The sequence below is a fragment of the Clinocottus analis genome, unplaced genomic scaffold (assembly GCF_023055335.1).
Source record: "Clinocottus analis isolate CAN_PGR_092001 unplaced genomic scaffold, fCliAna1.0.p SCAF_5, whole genome shotgun sequence".
NCBI lineage: Eukaryota > Metazoa > Chordata > Actinopteri > Perciformes > Cottidae > Clinocottus > Clinocottus analis.
Genome location: NW_027176207.1, coordinates 11668814 through 11687039, shown reverse-complemented (window position 1 = coordinate 11687039; position 18226 = coordinate 11668814). Strand labels below are relative to the sequence as shown.

At 39.8% G+C, this 18226-nt stretch overlaps 2 protein-coding genes across 11 annotated transcripts in view; one reads left to right on the top strand and one right to left on the bottom strand.

Moving 5' to 3' along the window:
* Positions 1-11400, bottom strand: part of synj1 (synaptojanin 1) — a 24499-nt gene extending 13099 nt beyond the window's left edge. For 6 of the 8 annotated variants that reach the window (XM_068601424.1, XM_068601428.1, XM_068601430.1 and 3 more), the window contains exons 1-12: positions 11264-11400; positions 10194-10349; positions 9940-10026; positions 9245-9512; positions 8765-8990; positions 7540-7623; positions 4855-4916; positions 2914-3010; positions 2127-2302; positions 1976-2057; positions 1706-1858; positions 338-503 (exon numbers count right to left, since the gene is read on the bottom strand). In XM_068601424.1, the coding sequence (XP_068457525.1) occupies positions 338-503; positions 1706-1858; positions 1976-2057; positions 2127-2302; positions 2914-3010; positions 4855-4916; positions 7540-7623; positions 8765-8990; positions 9245-9512; positions 9940-10026; positions 10194-10317 (1525 nt within the window). In that variant the 5' untranslated portion in view covers positions 10318-10349; positions 11264-11400. Of the gene's footprint in view, positions 1-337; positions 504-1705; positions 1859-1975; positions 2058-2126; positions 2303-2913; positions 3011-4854; positions 4917-7539; positions 7624-8764; positions 8991-9244; positions 9513-9939; positions 10027-10193; positions 10350-10920; positions 11085-11263 lie in introns of those variants that run through there. The other 2 variants (XM_068601426.1, XM_068601425.1) reach the window with 2 other exon arrangements.
* si:dkey-5g14.1 (lysosomal proton-coupled steroid conjugate and bile acid symporter SLC46A3) lies at positions 10939-18226 on the top strand. Of its 3 annotated transcripts, none has more exons than XM_068601433.1 (6): positions 10939-11062; positions 12299-12516; positions 14145-15027; positions 15833-15916; positions 16132-16288; positions 16942-18226. In XM_068601433.1, the coding sequence occupies exons 2-6, from the start codon at positions 12319-12321 to the stop codon at positions 17057-17059; spliced, it is 1440 nt and encodes a 479-aa protein (XP_068457534.1). In that variant the 5' UTR covers positions 10939-11062; positions 12299-12318; the 3' UTR covers positions 17060-18226. The 3 variants fall into 3 exon arrangements, with proteins under 3 accessions (XP_068457534.1, XP_068457535.1, XP_068457536.1); XM_068601434.1 differs by lacking the exon at positions 10939-11062 and adding an exon at positions 11082-11778; XM_068601435.1 differs by lacking the exon at positions 10939-11062 and adding an exon at positions 11898-12125.

Here is an 18226-nt window from a genome sequence, read left to right as displayed (position 1 = left end):
GAGAAGGGAGAGAAGGGCGGGTTAACCAGTGCTTTAACAGATAATTCTAGCAGAGCAGTTGGTCAGCATTAATCTAACTGGGCCAGAGAGCTGACACATTGGAGATTACACTTAACATGGCGCAGACAAACCCTTCGTGCAGAGAAGCTTCTGGCTAACAGATACAGGGCTACAGGTCTAAACAATTCCTCCTTAATAAAGCGGAAGAGAAGATTTTCTTGAAGTGATAAAATATCCATACTACAGAATGTATTATGAAGCACTATTCAGATGTACATTTTAAGAAAGATGTGATCTGTTGATTCAATAAAATAATATACATGTTGTAAAGAATTACCATAAAGACTGGAAGTAGTGAGCAAGGCCCGAGCCTTATCTGCCAAATCACTGTTGAGTGTGGAGCCCAACCGCAGGATGTCTATGGCCTCCTGCTTCGAACTGTCGAAAAAGTTGTTCTGGATGGTCCTCGTCACAGAGCGTGCGCCATCTTTGAGCTTTCCCGCCTACGTCACAAAAAAAGAAAAACACCCATGTTATTTGGTATACTCTCACTTGGTGTGAAAAAAGTTTGTATGTCCCACTCCAACCACGAAAGAGAAGAAAAAGAGGAACACATAAGGCAGATCTGAGTACATTTTTTGACGAGCCGTGAAGAATCAAAACTTTAAATTTTTTTTAAATAAATCACGGATTGATGTGCCACATGGTGATCATTTTTTATTGATTCCTCAGAGTTCATCCAATCAAGACAGCAGATCTAACCAGATCATGAAGGAAACAATAAAACAAATGATATGGTTGTGACATAAAAAAATAATTAAAAAAATTCCCTTTTCTTTTATGAACTAATTTCTGTTGATCAGTAGAGAGCTCCATGGAGCTTTTGAGAGTTGTCTGGTCATAAAGGTATGCATCACATACCTTAAAAGGAAATACAAGTTTTTTGTTTTTAAAGAAAGAAGTCCCAACTATCCCATCATACATCCTCCATAATCATAATCATTGTTATTTAACCCGAGGGCACTGAAATCAATAATGCACCAGAAATAGACCCACAGCTCAAAAACAACATAGACTGCCTTATTAACTTACCACAGAGGTAGAGAGGTCCAGAGGACAGCAGAAAGAGATATCACACAAGAGTTTAGAAACTGAAGCACACAGAGAAGATCAACTCTGTCACTGCATGCACAACTGCACATTACTCTAAGTGCTATTTATGGTTTGAAATCTAATTTGAACGGTAACACTTTAGATTCACAGTTGTTTTTCTTTTACTTTAAAGTGCCAGAATGTGTGCCATTTCTTTAAGTAGATATTTATTTAATAGGGTTAATCTTATTTAGCCTTTACAACGTTTCAGACCAAACAAAAGCTCACCATGTAAGCGTCATTGCTTCAAGAGGAGACAAATATAAACCAGAACTATTATAGATTATATACTGTGGATTGCAGAATTTGCTTTTATTAAACTCCGTCATTCACTTCTTTATGTCCCCAGCCAGAATTGTCAATTGGGTGGATGTTGTTACGGCAGGCTGAGCTATACCTTTAAGTGCTGAAATCAATCAAATCTGACAAAACTTTGGAAATCCTACATTAAATGCAGCCATGAGAAGCTGCTGTGCATTATTATTACCTCCATGCGTAAACTATGATTTACTGTGAATTTGTATATTTGTGTTTACTTGTATTTGTTGTGTACCTTGGCCTTGCCATCCAGGGCACCAGTGCCCGCATAGATCTTACTGACGGAGTCTCCATTGGCAGACCACATGGTCCTGAAGACCTCCTGGAACCTGGCGACCAGCTGGGGTTTCTCTGTCAGACCCATTTCCTCCAGTTGCTTTGGCAGCATCTGGTGAGGAACAGGGGGTTTAAACTATGAGCATCAATATAATTTAAAAACAATGGACTGTGCTATTTTAAATACTATTTTAAAACAAAATAAGAGCATACTGCAACAAACTATTACCTCAAGAGCAAAGAAGGCCTGGACACTGTTGGTTCGATCCAAACAGTCCAGGCAGTTGGTCCTAAGGGTCCCACCTTGAGTCCTAAATAAACATAATGTTATTAATTACATTTACTACCGCTTAATTCATGTTTTTGTATTAATGCCTCACCTCACGATGCCCATCTCTGCAGAGTAGTAGAAGATCCCACACTCCTCTATGAACTTGCTGAGGTAGGGTTTGAGGACACTGTGGAGTTTGTCTGCTTTGCCCCCCTTCACGTTTTGATGGTAGTCAAAGTTCACCATCTTCACTGCTGATACATGCTCTGATGCCTTCAGGTGACTCTGAGAGTGACAGAGAAAAAGACCCATTTACAGAGATTTAAACTGAATGCAAAAATGTTGTGCGTGCAAGATGTGTTTGTCTGTACCTACGAAGCAACGTTAGTTTGAAGTCATTAATGCAGACCCAATAAGTTCTAAGGAAACCTTTGATTGTAGTACGTGAACATGCAGTTGACAGCTGGCAATACTATCAACTTCGTTTCCTCAAAGAAAAGATTGACATTACAGATAAGAACAGTGACCCACAGCTAAGGAACCATAATATTTCACATACAAAGTAAAGATGAAGAGATGCCCTACATTTTTTTGTGTGGCTTTACCACACCTGACGAGACAACATTTCTGGATACGGCCAACCAGGAGGTGTCTTCAATATGAATCAATGTAATGTAGTCTTAAACCTCAAAAGTAAGTTTCCTGGGTTTGTGACAAGATCACAAAGGAAAATGTGACCAGATGAGTTCAAGGTACATTCACTGGGATACAAATCTGTTTTGATGCAGAGCATTTGATGCCAGTGTGTTTTGGACTAAAGCTTCTTGGTGAGAAGCATCAATTAAATGTCTTACAGTACACGTCAGTGTCAAGGAACAGAGAAGTGTTGCTCTCACCTGAAAAGCTTTGCTGAGCATGTGTTCCCCTTCCTTACTCCCGAGCAGGTTGATGATCACCTGTTTACCATACAACCTCCGCAGTGTAGTAAAGTGTCTGGACAACAAATATACAATCACATAATAAGCGTTGATTAGTAATACTCCATACATTACAACAATTATCAGAACACATTAAAGTCTCTATGCTTGGTACCAATGTTTAAACTTGATTATTACACACAATGAATGCTGCAGCCTCAGGGAATATATCAGAGATACTGTACAAAGACACGACACTTGTTTCAAACTGTCTCTAGTACATGTGTGGCAAAGGAATGCAAGTGACTTTGAATGGGATTAAATACACTGCAGGAATAGATGGAGCAGGAGCACCGTCCAGCAGAGAATAGCAGACCGAGGCTACTGTTTGTGTTTATAAAAAGATGTTCCCGTTAGCTTTGTTCTATCATCAGATTTTTAACACAGACATCTTGTCACTGCAGAAACTGACTAGATACGACAAAAGATGAGTCACACGTTCCGATCTAGAGAGATGCTGAGAAAGACTCGATGCATTGCCAACTACATGGTGTGGAAAAGTGATTAATTTGTTTAAAAATGTAACCGGCGTACCATCAGACGTGCTCTTCTCGGATACTGAAAAGCAAAGGGGGAAACTAAAGTTGAAATCTGGGCTTAGCTCAGTCAATCCTCAGAAGTCTAATATGTCTAGAAATTAAAGAACCATTGGTGTTCTTTATAGATTTCCAGCATTATGTTGCCCTGAACTCAGTGAACAGCATGGCTGCTCTGAGACTGATGACTAAGTGAAAGTTTGTATGGGTGGAGCCCGGCACGGCACTAACAAGTTGTGCCACAGTGATTAGAGGGATCGTCTGCGATCTGGGGGAGTTTAAGCCCAGAGACTTAAGTGTCCCAAAGCAGAGGAGCAACTCTAAAGTTGCTCTAAAGAGCAGCAACTGCTCTGCATCTGTAATGTGTCTGTAGACAGGGAATGGAACAACAGTCACTAGTTCTCAATGCCATGTATAAGAGATGTGCGAAAGGTCAAGGGGAGGACTTTTGCAAATAAAGTGTCCGCAATAAAAATAAAAGAGTTATTAAGGTCGACAGCTGACCAAGGACTATAAATGCGTCCTTTCTGTTCAGTTCAATAAGCCAGCCTGTGAGGACACATTTAAATAACATGTTCTCCTTTCAGAGTCTGGAGGGCTTTTCTCTATTGTGCCTTTGGCACTGACTGCAGGGCACATTAAGTATCTTAATAGCAGGAAACATGTTTTAGGAGAAGTGAGACATGCTTCCCTTTTAAAGAGTCACGTGAAGCGACGTCCGTTTTTGATGACGGTGTTACCCGTTTCACAAACTGCTTTGAGTATTTATACTATGTTCTGTAGCTTGTAAGAGCAGGACCGATTTCTACCGGCAGAATGCGTTTGTCTTTTTTATAAATTATTTGTGCCTGTACTTTTTTGAAATTCTAATTGTGTACTCATTAATTAACCCAGGACATGATTATGGTTTCTCTTGAACACTATAATAAATGTACTAGGCTCCATGTTCGGGGGAAATTAAAATGACATGACTCATCAAACCCGACAGTCGGGACTTATCAGCCTCACGTGACTGAATGAAAATAAAGATAAATGGTGTAAAAATGTTTTGTCTCTCCAGCTCTCTTTGACTTTAATTGTCTCAATAATAAGAGTTATTGAGGGAAATAACAGATCATGAATAGTTGTTCAGATCTACAATGATCACCTATATTAACCAGATGGTGAATCAGGAAATAAATCAAATATGAGACTTGACTTTAATCTGTGATCTGTAGTGATGGTAAGGAAAAATCTGATGAGTCCAATCAGCTGCAGCTTGTCAGACAATAAAAGTAGCTGGAAACCGCCAGACATTATAAACATTGATGTACATTACAATTACCTTTCGAATGCTGGAGCATTTGCCTCAAATCCCCTTGAGAGTTTGACACGATGAGAACCGACCTGCAGGTCAGAGACAGCCAGAAAAGACACAAAGAAAGTTACAGTGTTCTTCTTTACTTAAAATCAAATCCTTAAAAGGAAAGTTGCGCACGCACACGCACACACACACACGCACACGCACACACACACACACACACGCACACACACACGACACGTTGCAGATGAGCAGAAAACCTGCTGGTGAAGTCCGGATAGAAATTTTGGTAAACGAGACCTTTGTTCGGTGGAAAAAAAACAATTAACAGGGCATAGGAAAACAGCAATGCAGGGTCAGCAAAAGAACATTTGTTCATACGAAGACACTGAGCAGCAGAGGGATCTTGTTGCCGTCACCTTTCTTGAAACGTTTAATTTTTTTTTTTTCTTTTACCTTAATGCTTGCTTTACTTTTGTCTCATTTTGAAAGAATGCGGGTGATGACTGGATCCGGAGAAACACCAAAGTGCGTTACAGAGGTAAAGGCAGGCATGGCGCCACATGATGACCGCACCTTACTGGCTGAGCCAGACCCTTCACAGCAGCTGTCACATGGTTATCTACTCACTCGGAACTGCATGTCCCTACTTGTTCCCTACCCTTCACTGCTGATACATTCTCAACTTGTAATTATCTTCTCTTTTTTTTCTAAAAAGATCTTCTCATCCTGCCTCTAATGGCTTGTCATTAACAAAAAAGAAGACCATCTAATGTCATCATCCCTCCTGCAGCATTCAGTATCTGCCTCCTCTTTCTCTGCCTTGTCGCTTATTCAGGTCAAAAAGCAACATAGATGCATCCTGGGTCCAAACTAGTCAATGATTATTACCACTGCATGTACACATTTTGGTGAGGCTTGGTTTTGGCATGCGATTCTCAACATTTTGCTCCATGCTGTTGCCATTTTGTCACTCCATACTTACTCTTTCTACTGTTGTGCATGCTTTGCATATTTAATAACTTCCTGTGATGGCATTTGAAAGGACTCAGGTTGCAGCTGTACACCAAAAACCAAAACCTCTTCCTATCTTACTCCAACTCAACAGTTACAAATAAAACCTGGCGTGTAATTTCTAAACTCAAGCTCTCACTTTGATTGCTCTCTGATACTAAAAGCATTTAATACACAACAAACATTTCAAGGTTATATTTATATATATCATGCCAATTACAAGGTTTGTCCTTGAATGTTAATTATAGACATTCGTCAACCAATTCATTAGATATATAAATCAGTTATTGATTGATTACATGTTTGAATGTTCAGGATTTCTTAAATCTATTGCCTCCTAAACTACAAAGCATATTTGTGAATCGTATTGTGCTGCCACATACAAGCATATTCCACTGACGGTTCTTTTCCCAAATCAACCATAAAGTAATGATGAGTTAAGATTTCATCATCAACCAGGCAGGACTCTAGTAATAGACTTAGAAGAGGCAAACCTACCACTTTAATGATTAACATGTTTCCCAGTGGGGTAATTCCCCACTATTTCTAGTGTAAACTAACTGCACCGAGATCAATAACTCTGCTACTGAAACTATCCATTTTGCCCAGGGAAGTCATTTTAGAGAATGGAAAGGGGATAGTAAACTAACAAAGCCACAATTGGTAGAGGGGACTAAGAGATAAAACAGCGCCTTTAAAAAGCAGGAAGACTTATGTTCTGTCTGAAAACAACCCCGAGCCCACATCCCCGTGATTTCACCAAACTAAAGATAAGAGATAGACATTGTGGACTGCATAATAATATGACTAATATGGTCTTGGCTCCTCTTGGCCCTTCGAAGATATTTGGATATTTTTTTCCAGATTGTCAATTGTCACCCATCTAGTTTCCTTGCAAGTGAAAGGGAAGTGGTTAGGAGATGTTTTCAGACCAGGCTCTCACCTGACCAAAGAAGTATGGGAGCTGAGGGAAACAGAAAAATACCCTTTACCAACCACTATATCTATCCTTAACCTCCCCCACGTCTGATCTAATCCATGAGTCTGTGCAATGTCAGGACAAGGGCAGGAGAATCCCAGTGATGTTAACGTTATGCATTTAATAGGTGATCCTAGTCCCCGCTATAAATCTCCACATGAGACGTACTGGGTAACAATCCAGAATGGCGTTGCCTTGGTTTCCCCCCGTCAAGCCTTTGGCATTGCACAGAGAAAGCCTATATGCAGTATGAAAGCACCAGCACCAGCAAGAGCCAAAAAAAAGGTTATACCAGGTGGGGGTTCTCATCCATTCCATCACGGTGCCGACTCTCATTCAGGTGCAACAAAACACCCTTAATGGACTTTTTCTGAACACAGCATGGACAAAATGTGTTAAAACTAGGATAAAGATATCTAGTGTAATTACAAGAAGATGTTTCATTCCCCACGTATGCCAAATACAGAGCATTTTAATGAAAGTGTTTTGCAAGAGCTCCACATAGGCCTCCTCGCAGTTCAGTGCTTACACTTACACTGTGCATTCAACTGGGACTGATTGAGCCTTATCTGCAACGGCAGCATTTATAGAACCGGTAGGACTTTGACACAAGCATGAAAGCTGCTTTCGATTTTCATACAATGTGGCTAAATATAAGACAACCTCACGGTCACGATTCGGTGCAGGCTTTATAGGATGGATTTAGTTTACATTACCTGGATTCCTGGCTGTTCCCAGAAAAGAGGAATGGACCCACGGATCTGTATGAAGGACGAGACTTTGTCATCCAGGAAAATAACCTGTTCAAAACAAGAGGAAAGTTTGGTTGAACTCATTTGCAATGTAAAAAAAACACAATTTGTAAATTCATTGTATTAGAAGATAAGAGATGAGATAAGATAGTCCTTTATTAGTCCCTCTGAGGGGAAATTACGGTATTAGAAACACTTTTACTAAACCTACAGTAACATTACAGGATTATTGGAAGAATATAAATGGAAGATATTATAGCCTTTATAAACTGTTCAAAATATAAAGAATTGAGAATACTTCAATTCTTATCAAGGAGAAATCACGTCATATCGAGAAGTTACATCTTTTGGCATCTTTACTAATGGCACATTTTTTAGGCTCAAATCATTGATCATCATGACAAAAAGCTGTCAACAATACTGGAGCTGGCCAAAATAAACAGAACACCTGACAATACAATATAATATAACACAAAAACCTTGCAATTACCGCTACACATGTGAAGCTTCCAGTGTTCAATTTCTATTTAGACTTAGACGTTGAATGACCTCTAGGGTAGTTTTTGAATAAGCAAATATTGGTGTAGCTATACTGCACTACACTGTATTACAATTGTAGTAGTCCCAGTTATTCTGTCCAACCGACAGCTTTGTGTTTGTCTCCTGAAACAGGAAAAATACAAAGAAACAAAGCCACTCATTTTCTACAATGACGAGCCGGGAAGGAAGCTTGCATTTTCAGATGTACCTGTGTCTTCTGATAATGTGCTGACTCTGCAATAAAAGCAAAATACTGGACTGATGTTTACTCAAGAAGTTGAACTATGACAAAATGAAAAGCTTTAGACTTGAGCTTAACAAATAAATCAGTGTGCTGGAATATCATCATCATCACTACCCTGCTGGTTTTCCTGTAAGGGTTCAATACTTATGAATTTAAAATAGATTTATTGAACAATGTCATTTAACAGTGACTGTACAAAATGGTAGATCAATAGTGTTTCAAAACAAGGCTGTACCAGGTTTGCTCCTCACCAGTCAATAGATAACCAGTGTTTGAACAGGCTGTAACATCCAAGGTCATGTGACCATGCACGGGGCATGTAGGGACTTATATAACTATGGTATTAAACTGACCCCTTTCAACAGAAGTGAGAATTAATAAAAAACTGTAAATTATCGGAGTCACCTGTTCTGTCTCCACAAAGTTGGCCACCTGTCCGTCGTCATTTGTTCCACGGACGTTGAATCGTGTGCCAGCCCGCTCTGAGCTGAGGCGGGAGAAGATGCAAGCCTTAGCCTGTTTGTGGCCTGCATAGATGGTCCTGACCTCCACACCACCACACATCAGCCTCAGCAGCCAGTCATCACAGTTTACTCCGTAGTGTTTCAGGTGCAAGTGCAGAGATTGATTCCTTTTGATTTAATAAAGACAGACAACAGTAAACACACAAACAAATTCAGTATGAACAGTGAATCTTCACACTTAGGTTGCAAATCTCACAGCCCCCATATCACACATTCAGCAGAAACAATTTCACCAGAAAGACTATACAGAACGCAGAACATGTACTTCGTTCTTATTGACTATTTCAGAGATTGTTAAAGCCAAACACATGCCTATTAATCTCCCTATAACCTGAGAACAGTAATTGTGTCATGCTTTTACCAAAAGAAGCGGTTATCTGTTGTGTCCTCTAGGATCCTGCGATGTGCATTGAGACTCAAGTCCATGCTGACACCAGTGGCAGACCAAGCAAAGTAGAAGTGTCCTGAGTTCAAGACCTTTCGCACTTCAGCAATCCGGTCCTCATCTGCTGGATCATTCGTCAGTGATATAAAGTCTGTCTGTGTGACCCTGAAAACCTCAGAATCCTGCACCTTCCCCACAGAGCTGCATCCTGTCACAACCACCAGACTGTGGAGCATGGAGTCACCTGCATCAAGTTTGCCAAAAAATAAAAGGGACATAAGCATGAAAAATTGTAAAGATAAAACCAAGCAGTATATTAATTGATATGGAGCATTGCATTAAGAAAATATACAATAAAACATTAGGCCTAAGAGACTGGACAAGAAACAGTAAATTCAACTTTGGTGCCACTCATTATAAAGGAAAATCATTAGCCAGTCAAATCTCAGTCATCTTTAGAAGCTTTAATGTTTTAGGCCGCTTTTTCCTCTTGTTGTGATAACAAGAGCCTTCAAGGTCGTGTTGAGGGCAGGAGAATGCAGCTTAAAAGTAAGAAGCAACAGACCAAGAAAACAAGGGCCTTCACAGTCACACTGGTCAGAATCTGGCCTGTATCCAGGAAATTTCTGCAACACTGAGAAATGAATAAAAAAGATGTGCCTGTAGCTTACCCAGGTTTAGGCGGAGGACGCCCAGGATGCCATAGGCATCAAGAATCTTAGCATATGAGTTTTTGATGGCCTCCTTTTCAGCCGCCGCTAGAAGACAAACAGCAATGTAGGAAAAAGTTGGAAGTGCTCTCCTTCAAACCTTAAGATAAACACAGGCTATGACTTAATCATAGTGCAAAATCACATCCCTCATCTGATAGTAAATGGTAAGTCCCTTATTTCTCTTTACAGTGCAATCAAACAAGAGGTCTTACACAGAACGGCAACCGCCCCAGATTCAAACATGAGGCATTCTTCCCGGCTACGAGTTTCCACTATGACACTGTAGGGCGGTGGGTCCAGCTTGTGGTAAATGCGATATCCCTTGCTGAAGGCCATTGTTGATCCAAGATAAAAGACTATGTTATTACCTGGAAACCAAAAAGACAGAATGAATTAGCTTATCAGATAAGAGAAACACAATAAAATACAACATATATAATTCAAAGACTGCTAGGATGTATGACGACACATTGATTATTGATGAAGGGGTTATGTGATATGACCATACATCCCTTGCTCTTTAAGAAGTGTTTTTGTAGCTGACGTTGGAACTGGACTAAGAAATAAAACTATATACATATATAAATTGCTGTACACTACTATGTCTGTGAGGAATACAATGCTGGGCATGATATCTGTGACATTTTACTGAATGCCCTCCACACTATTGAAATGGGGCAACATTGCAAATTGCGTGGTGCTGAAATCTATAATTGCGAAATTAGACCATCAGTTCCGGGCCAAGCTAAAGGCCCAAACATACGGCAAACTAATCTTGTAAACTGAATGTTCGCTAGTAGCCGGAGATAAAGAGCAGTACGAATACTGTCAAACGATTACGTTAGGCCGGGGGGCTGAAATATCATCCGTAACGACACGGTCAGTCACGACTTTCTAGATACAGCAATAGCAGGAGGCGAAGCTAGCGCCGACGGTTACCTGGCACCGCGCTTCATCGCAGGATTTTGTGCACGTGAGAAACCAACTGACGAAACGAGAGTGATGAACTGATAAGGCTGCCTTGTGCCCATCTACTGCCAGACGACAGCGTTAGCTAGGTTAGCTAAATTAATCACAGAGGGTAAGGTATGATTCGCTAACTGACGATATGTTGATGATGGTACAACCTGCACGTCCGGGATGATAATCTCACGTTTACTAATACGTTGGTTTCGCGACTCGTTCAGTTCGTTCTGCGCATGGTGTTTAAATGTCAGCTCTATCTCACGGTTGTACATTTAATTTAAAATACATAGAAGAAGGGCTGAAGATTTTAATTTACCGTGTGGCCCCGCCGGGTTGATACTCCGCTGTCACAACAAGATTTTTTTCCCTGCGTTTGTAAGATGGTACATTCCGACACTAAGCACGCCTACATCACGTTACCGTAATACGTCAAATAATACCGTGCGCGTTTGTACAAGGGCAACGAAAATACAATATTTATAGTAAACGTCGATAAACACATATATTATAAAACATTATTTAAGCTATATCCAGTGGACTTTCATGGAGTATTTCCAACATAATTGAATTTGCAATAAATAGCCTGGTAAATTGACAAAATGTTGTCGCCCGATTTTGCTCCTGACTGACATCTCCATCGATCGAATCAACACAGCCTTGAAAGACAGCTGTCCAATCGTATATGGTAAAGGGCAGGACTTCATGTTTCATAATATACGCCCGCCCTAAGAGCCATAAAGGCATACGCTTCTCTTTTAACAAGGAAACAATCGTCCGCTCTTAAAATCGCAGGGACGGGAACAAAGCATGACGCAAGCGTTTATTTAAGAGGTAAGAGTTATACTGCATGTTCTGGTCAACATATTATGATACAACTGCTAAGTTGTTGTTGTGTTCCATTGTGTGTTATCTAAACATTAGCATAGCACCAGTCATCTTGCAGTGTTGACTGAGGCAAAGTGTAAAGTGACGTTACAGGGTTATCTTATTTTGTCAGATACTGTTGATTCAATAATGCACTTGTAATGTAACTCTCTGATCTGATCGATGATACTCAAAAACAACTCAAAAAATATTATCTAAAATTCGACGTAGAGTCTAGTCTGTCTTATAACCTGTCTCTTGCATAATCTTCAAGACAAATACTGTGGCTGTCATTACCCTTCACACCGAATATTGTAAGTGAAGTGTTGAAGATTGCTATGTACAACAACAGAATGGTCTTTATTACACTGGTAGTTTACTCTATGTTTTTTTCAATACCTAGCATGTATTTTTTTATTTAGTTTGTTTTACTATAATGTCTGTGCAAACTTACTCTCTAAATGTGTTCTCTTTATCTTTTTTTAAGGAATATTGCAGCCCCTCAAAATGAAGGGTCTTTTCCTCGTGGAGCCTGTGGTTGCACTGTACGCGTTCTCCGTTTTCCTCTTCTTTCCTCTTGTGCAGCAGTATGTGTACCGGAGGCTCTGGCAGGAGCTGACAAACACCACCTATCCCATCTCTGACAATGGTTCCAGATGTGCAGAGAACAACAGCAGCAGCGGCAACCAATCCAGCTACCATGAGGTTAGTCACATAATCACTGGATGTAAGAGAGCATGTATTCAAGTAACTCCAGGTAAACGGAGTATTCTCAATTACAAATTGTTTTCTTCTTTTCTTCCACATGAATCACGCTAAGAATGAATGCACTGGTATATTTCTTTCAGTATCCACTTGAGTAACATTATTTTTAGTACAATAAGTATTGAGATTTTGTAATGGCATTAATACTTTTACTACTACTATTATATTATGTCACTTATGTTCATACAGACCGTCATGTGTGGACAGCAGACTCTCACTCTGCTATACGGACAATTGTTTTGCACAATTACGGGGCATTGAGTGTTTAGTTTAATCTGTGTAGTTTAATCTACACAGGCCTGCTTGAACTTCTTTGCTTCCATAAAGACACAAGAGGAAAACATGTGATTGGATGAAAGCTTCTTCTTCAAACCAGCTGAAGACAGAGCAACAGACAAAGACAGGATCCGCGCAATCAGAAAATAAGTTAAAAGGGAAAACATAATCATAATCCATGTAGTTTATTTGTGAAAAACAATTAAATGATAAAATAGCTATCACTTTGTGAGTCTGTTTAGGCCAGAATTGAAGGCTTAGCTGTCCCTGACGGCCCACCACTGACATTATAGGTGCATTCTATTCATCCACACTTGCAGAACATTGTTACTAGTATCTGTGTTCAACTTTATTTCATGATGCATAGTACAGTTTCTTATAAACCTTTTAGATCCCCTCTTGCAACACAGCTCAGTTTAATTATCACATAATAACTTGTTAATTCACAGCAAGTAAGACTAGAACACACCAAGGTATACCACCTGTAAACATTTAGAATAGATATATTTCCCTCCAAAAATACTCGAGAAACATATTTATAGAGGACGAATGAAACTAAGCAGGGAAGTGAGAACAAACACATTAAACCTGTTAAACCAGGGGTGGGCAAAGTACAGCCCGCGGGCCGTATCCGGCCCGTTGGGCGTTTTAATCTGGCCCACCAAGTATTATGATTATTCTAATTTAAAAAAAATAATTAAAAATTGACTTTTCCTTTTTTTAAATATTATTAATATTAGGCCTGGCACTAAGGGCGGCCCTGGCGGACATAACGTCAAATCGACATCGCATTGGCATACATGTCTACAGGTAGCGACATTTAATTTTCTCAGCTATAATCTAAGACATCTGAGTGGAGCTACTTAGCTGTCAGGGATAGGAACTTTAGTCATGGTTTCACATTTATAAAATTATACCATAGAACTGCATGCTTGGAAGTTCTGTCAAACTCCGTCGCGGAGAGTACATAAATTAGTTCAGGCTATTGGTCCGGCAATCCAGAATATTTTCTGTGCCTCATACGGCCCCCTGGGGAAAATAATTGCCCACCCCTATGTCAAACACTAAACTTCTGCACCTGATGCATTTGTTTCCTTTGGCCCTGAAACCACAAATGCAGTGCTTTCATTCTGTTTGGTTTCATGACATTGGCGCCTCACTCTTCATGTTTAATTTCTGTCGTTACTTGGGTAATCGGGAACTTGAGGGTTGTTATTGTTCCTTTTGAGGTCTGCAGACAGTCTTAGCATGACTTTTAAACTTTACCATGTTCTCTCTTTCTGTGTTTTCAGGAGGTACAGAGGCAGGCATCCCTCTTCTCCCTCTACACAGAGATCTTCTCCACAATCCCCTCTTTGGTTGTCACCCTCCTGCTTGTGGCTTATAGTGACCGAGGAGGACGCAAGGTCACAATCATCATGCCTTTGTTTGGCACGTTAATTTACACCTTGGCCTTCCTGGCAGTGTCCTACTTTGAGCTCAACATTTACTTGCTCATCGTCGCCGCGCTTTTCTCTTCTATGTTTGGTGGATTTGGGACATTCCTTGGGGGCTGTTTATCCTACATAGCGGACTTGTGCAAGGATGGTCGCCAGAAGACACTGCGCATGGCTGGAGTGGACATGATGATTGGTCTGTTATCTGGGGTGGCCGCAATATCCACAGGCTACTTTGTGAAAGCTGCAGGCTTTAACTGGCCTTTCCTAACCTCTGCGTTGTGTCAGTGTTTGAACCTGCTCTTTGCAATTTTCATCCTGGAAGAGACTGTGACGAAGACTCCCACCGATTCCGTTAGTTCAGATGGGTCTCCTCGGTGCTCAGCCGTGAAAGAAATTATCTATGGAGTTTACTTCATGTTTGCAAGGGCCAGCCGCAAAAGTAGGAATCTCTTGGTCCTCCTGATACTCATCTTTATCAGCTTCTCCTTCTCCTATGTAGGTGGGAACTCCTTGACAACGCTATATGAGCTGAATAAGCCACTCTGCTGGAGTGAGATTTTGATTGGCTATGGAACAGCGTTGTCCACCACAATGTTCCTGGCCAGTTTTGTGGGAGTATCAGTGTTCACGTACTTTGGTGTGCCACAGCTGGTCATTATCATGATAGGGATCCTGTCCGTCATATCAAGCATGGTCCTGATGGCGTATGCTAAGACCACTTTCCTGATGTTCATGGGTAAGAAAAACTTCTCTAGCGAATGTTGCTTGAAACCAATAATATACTAACACTAATAATAGCCTTTGAATCTTAGTGGTAAAAATCACTTATCTGTCAGTTGTTTACAAGCTCAAGTATGTGCAGGAACAGAATTAAAACCTTCACATGGTATATTTTTTCCCCTGTTTTCAGAGAAGTTCAGTGATGTTAAATTGTTTGATAAGCGCATTGGAGGTTTATTAATGTGATTCACCTTTTACTGTATATCAGATATTGGCAGTTGTGTAGTGACATTCTGCCCAGGAGTTGTGGCCTTGTAGTCTGGTTTAATAACTAACTAATACGCTTCTGTATTGCTAACATCACATATTTAAAATTCAAAATATCAGTTTATTTTGCTCTTTTACAATATATAAGATGGAGCTCAAAGTGAATAAATGGGAGTAAAATGACATGACATATTTTAAACGTAACAGACATCTACAGTACAGAATATAATATGAATGAGTAATATAAAACAGAAACTAAATTCACATAACAGGCGCATTGCACAGGTTTTTGATAGTATTGCATACTATATTGAGTATTGCAATGTATGCAGATGAAACTATATAATTTTGATGTACTATCACTCCATTGTTTATTAATGTTTTCATGTATCCGATTTGCGGATGAGTGACATAATAATACAAAAATAACCCTAAACTACTATGAAATAGGAATATATTATATTTGTGATGTGTGCATTTTACAACTTCACATGGGTACATCATGCATTATGAGATGTAATATATAGTGTGTCTTTTGTTATTTGTTACCACAGTGCGGGTGCCAATGCTTCTGTCCATCATGCCTTTCCCTGTTCTGCGCTCCATGACATCAAAGCTCACCTCGAAGTCTGATCAGGGTAAGTGGGTTCAAGGCTCTGCAGGAGCCACAGAGGCGTGTCGCTGTGTTTGTAGACTCAAGGTCAACTGAAAAGTTGTCTATCCAAGCAACTTTATGATGCACTTGAAAACAAAGCACTTGCAAGTTTCTGTTGTTTGATTTTCCACACAGTGTGTTTAGTCGCCCATGACATCAAGAAACTTGTTTTTCTTCTCTCCTGGATGTGTTTTTCAGGAGCCCTGTTTGCCTGTCTTTCCTTCCTGGAGAGTTTAACTAACAATGTATCAACTGCAGTATTTAACAGCGTCTATGCTGCTACGCTGGCATGGTACCCCGGCTTCACCTTCCTGTTGGCTGCAGGTCTATGCGCCATCCCACTACTTTTCCTAGGGTAAGCTGTACATTTTGCCACTGTAGCTAACACAACAGCAAAGGACCGTACCAGAACATTGTTTGTACTATGCAAATAGTCAATAACATAACATATTTCACCAAACAAACACTTTATTTTGGCTTAGTCACTGTACTAACACCAGTTTTGCTTGACTAGTTGCCTTCCGTTGTTTTGGCACTCAGGAGACCAGAACACTTGGTTCTTCATTCCTTCATCCAACTTCCCTGTTCTTCCGTTTGTTTAGTATCACTGAGTCGGCAGAGTAGTTCTGCTGACTCTGGGAGGTGAAACATAAAACTCTTTGGGTGAATTCATCTCTGTCACATGCACTGCTTCTTCTGTTACTGTACACGGTGAGTAAGTATAACAAAGCTACTCGGTCAGCATAACAACCCGGGGTAGCATGCGCTTCACATGAAGAAATCCTCATTTTATTATTGTTGAGATGTATATTATTGAGATGTATATATTATTGCAACATTGGAAACATCGGTGACTTTGGGGTGAAGAAATGGGTAAAGGGTGAAAATGTGTTACTCTGGCAGGCTGGAGCAGGAGCTTTGTTGAGAAGACAGTTGCAGTTTATTTGGAATTGGTGGTCTTATACCTATTTTTGCTTATGCCTGCTTTTTTTTTTTTGGACTTTTTAGGGTCGTGTGTCTGACAGGAGTAGATGTTACCGAAGACCTCAGCGATCAAGACCCTCTCTTCCAAGGAGAGGAGGATCTTGTAGAAGATCAAAACAGCAACGTTCCAGATCTTACCTGAGCCACAGCCGGACAAATCACCAGCACCTAATGTTAGCCTTTCATGATTTATTTTTTTACAAAAATACCTCATAGACTCTCGTTAATAATTCAGGGTATATTTATTCTGGTATTGACTTAAATGTGTTGGGATTCAACAGGGAGTTGTAAATCTTTTGTATTTTGGAATTAGACACTTCAGAGTAAAGCAGGGATGGGATGTGAAGTGAAGTGCATTCAACTTAACCGGTCTTCCATGAAAAATGTTAAGAATCATTGCACGTTATGTATATCTCAAAATGGCCTGACTGCGACGTTACTAACACGTACAAAAAGTACAGTTGTTACAGTGTGATACGATTTACATTTGTGCTACAATGTTTGTTAATGCCTTTACAAAGGGCTCCACTGTCACTTGTTTTCAAGTAGACATTTCAAGAAACACCAAATGCAATATAAATCCACTTTTTTTTGCATTTAATCAACTGGAACCTACATTAAGTGAAAAGAACAAAACAAATGTTAGAGTACATGTATAAAGAATGTCAATAACCCGTAGGGAGGAACCAGTGCTTTGGAAATAAATAATGGTCTCTATTTAAAAGTCCTCCAACTTCATTGTTTGATCATTGGGATGATAAGAAAGGAAAATGCCCAAACGATAGAATAATGATGATGATGACGATGATGATAGGAAAAACTACAAAAAGACAACAATTAATTCTGTAGACATGACATCTATTGCTTCTGTCCATCTGGGGAGAGGGATCATTCTCTGTTGCTCTCCTGAAAGTTTCTTCCTTTTTTCCTCATTAAATGGTTTACAAATTTTTGATTTTAGGCAATACAAAATAAACTGAATTGAAATAAACATTATTCAGTCTGTTCTCAGCAGAATTAAAATGTAAGAACATTGGTGGGAGTTGTATCATTGCATTTACTCTTAACTGGGACACATGGAATGACACAAGGGAACTTTAGGTATGGTTTTAGTGAACCATCCCGCAGGAACTCCTGAGTGTTGTTTTGTGACTCACTTTCAAATGTTGTCATTATATAAGTTTGTGCTGTGCTTTTTTTTCAATCAATAGTAATATTATGACAACATGTTGTGTTTGTACGTTCTGGTTGGTTTCTATATTGTTCCTTTTAGGATATGTTCATGACTTTGTGTATATGCAATAAAATA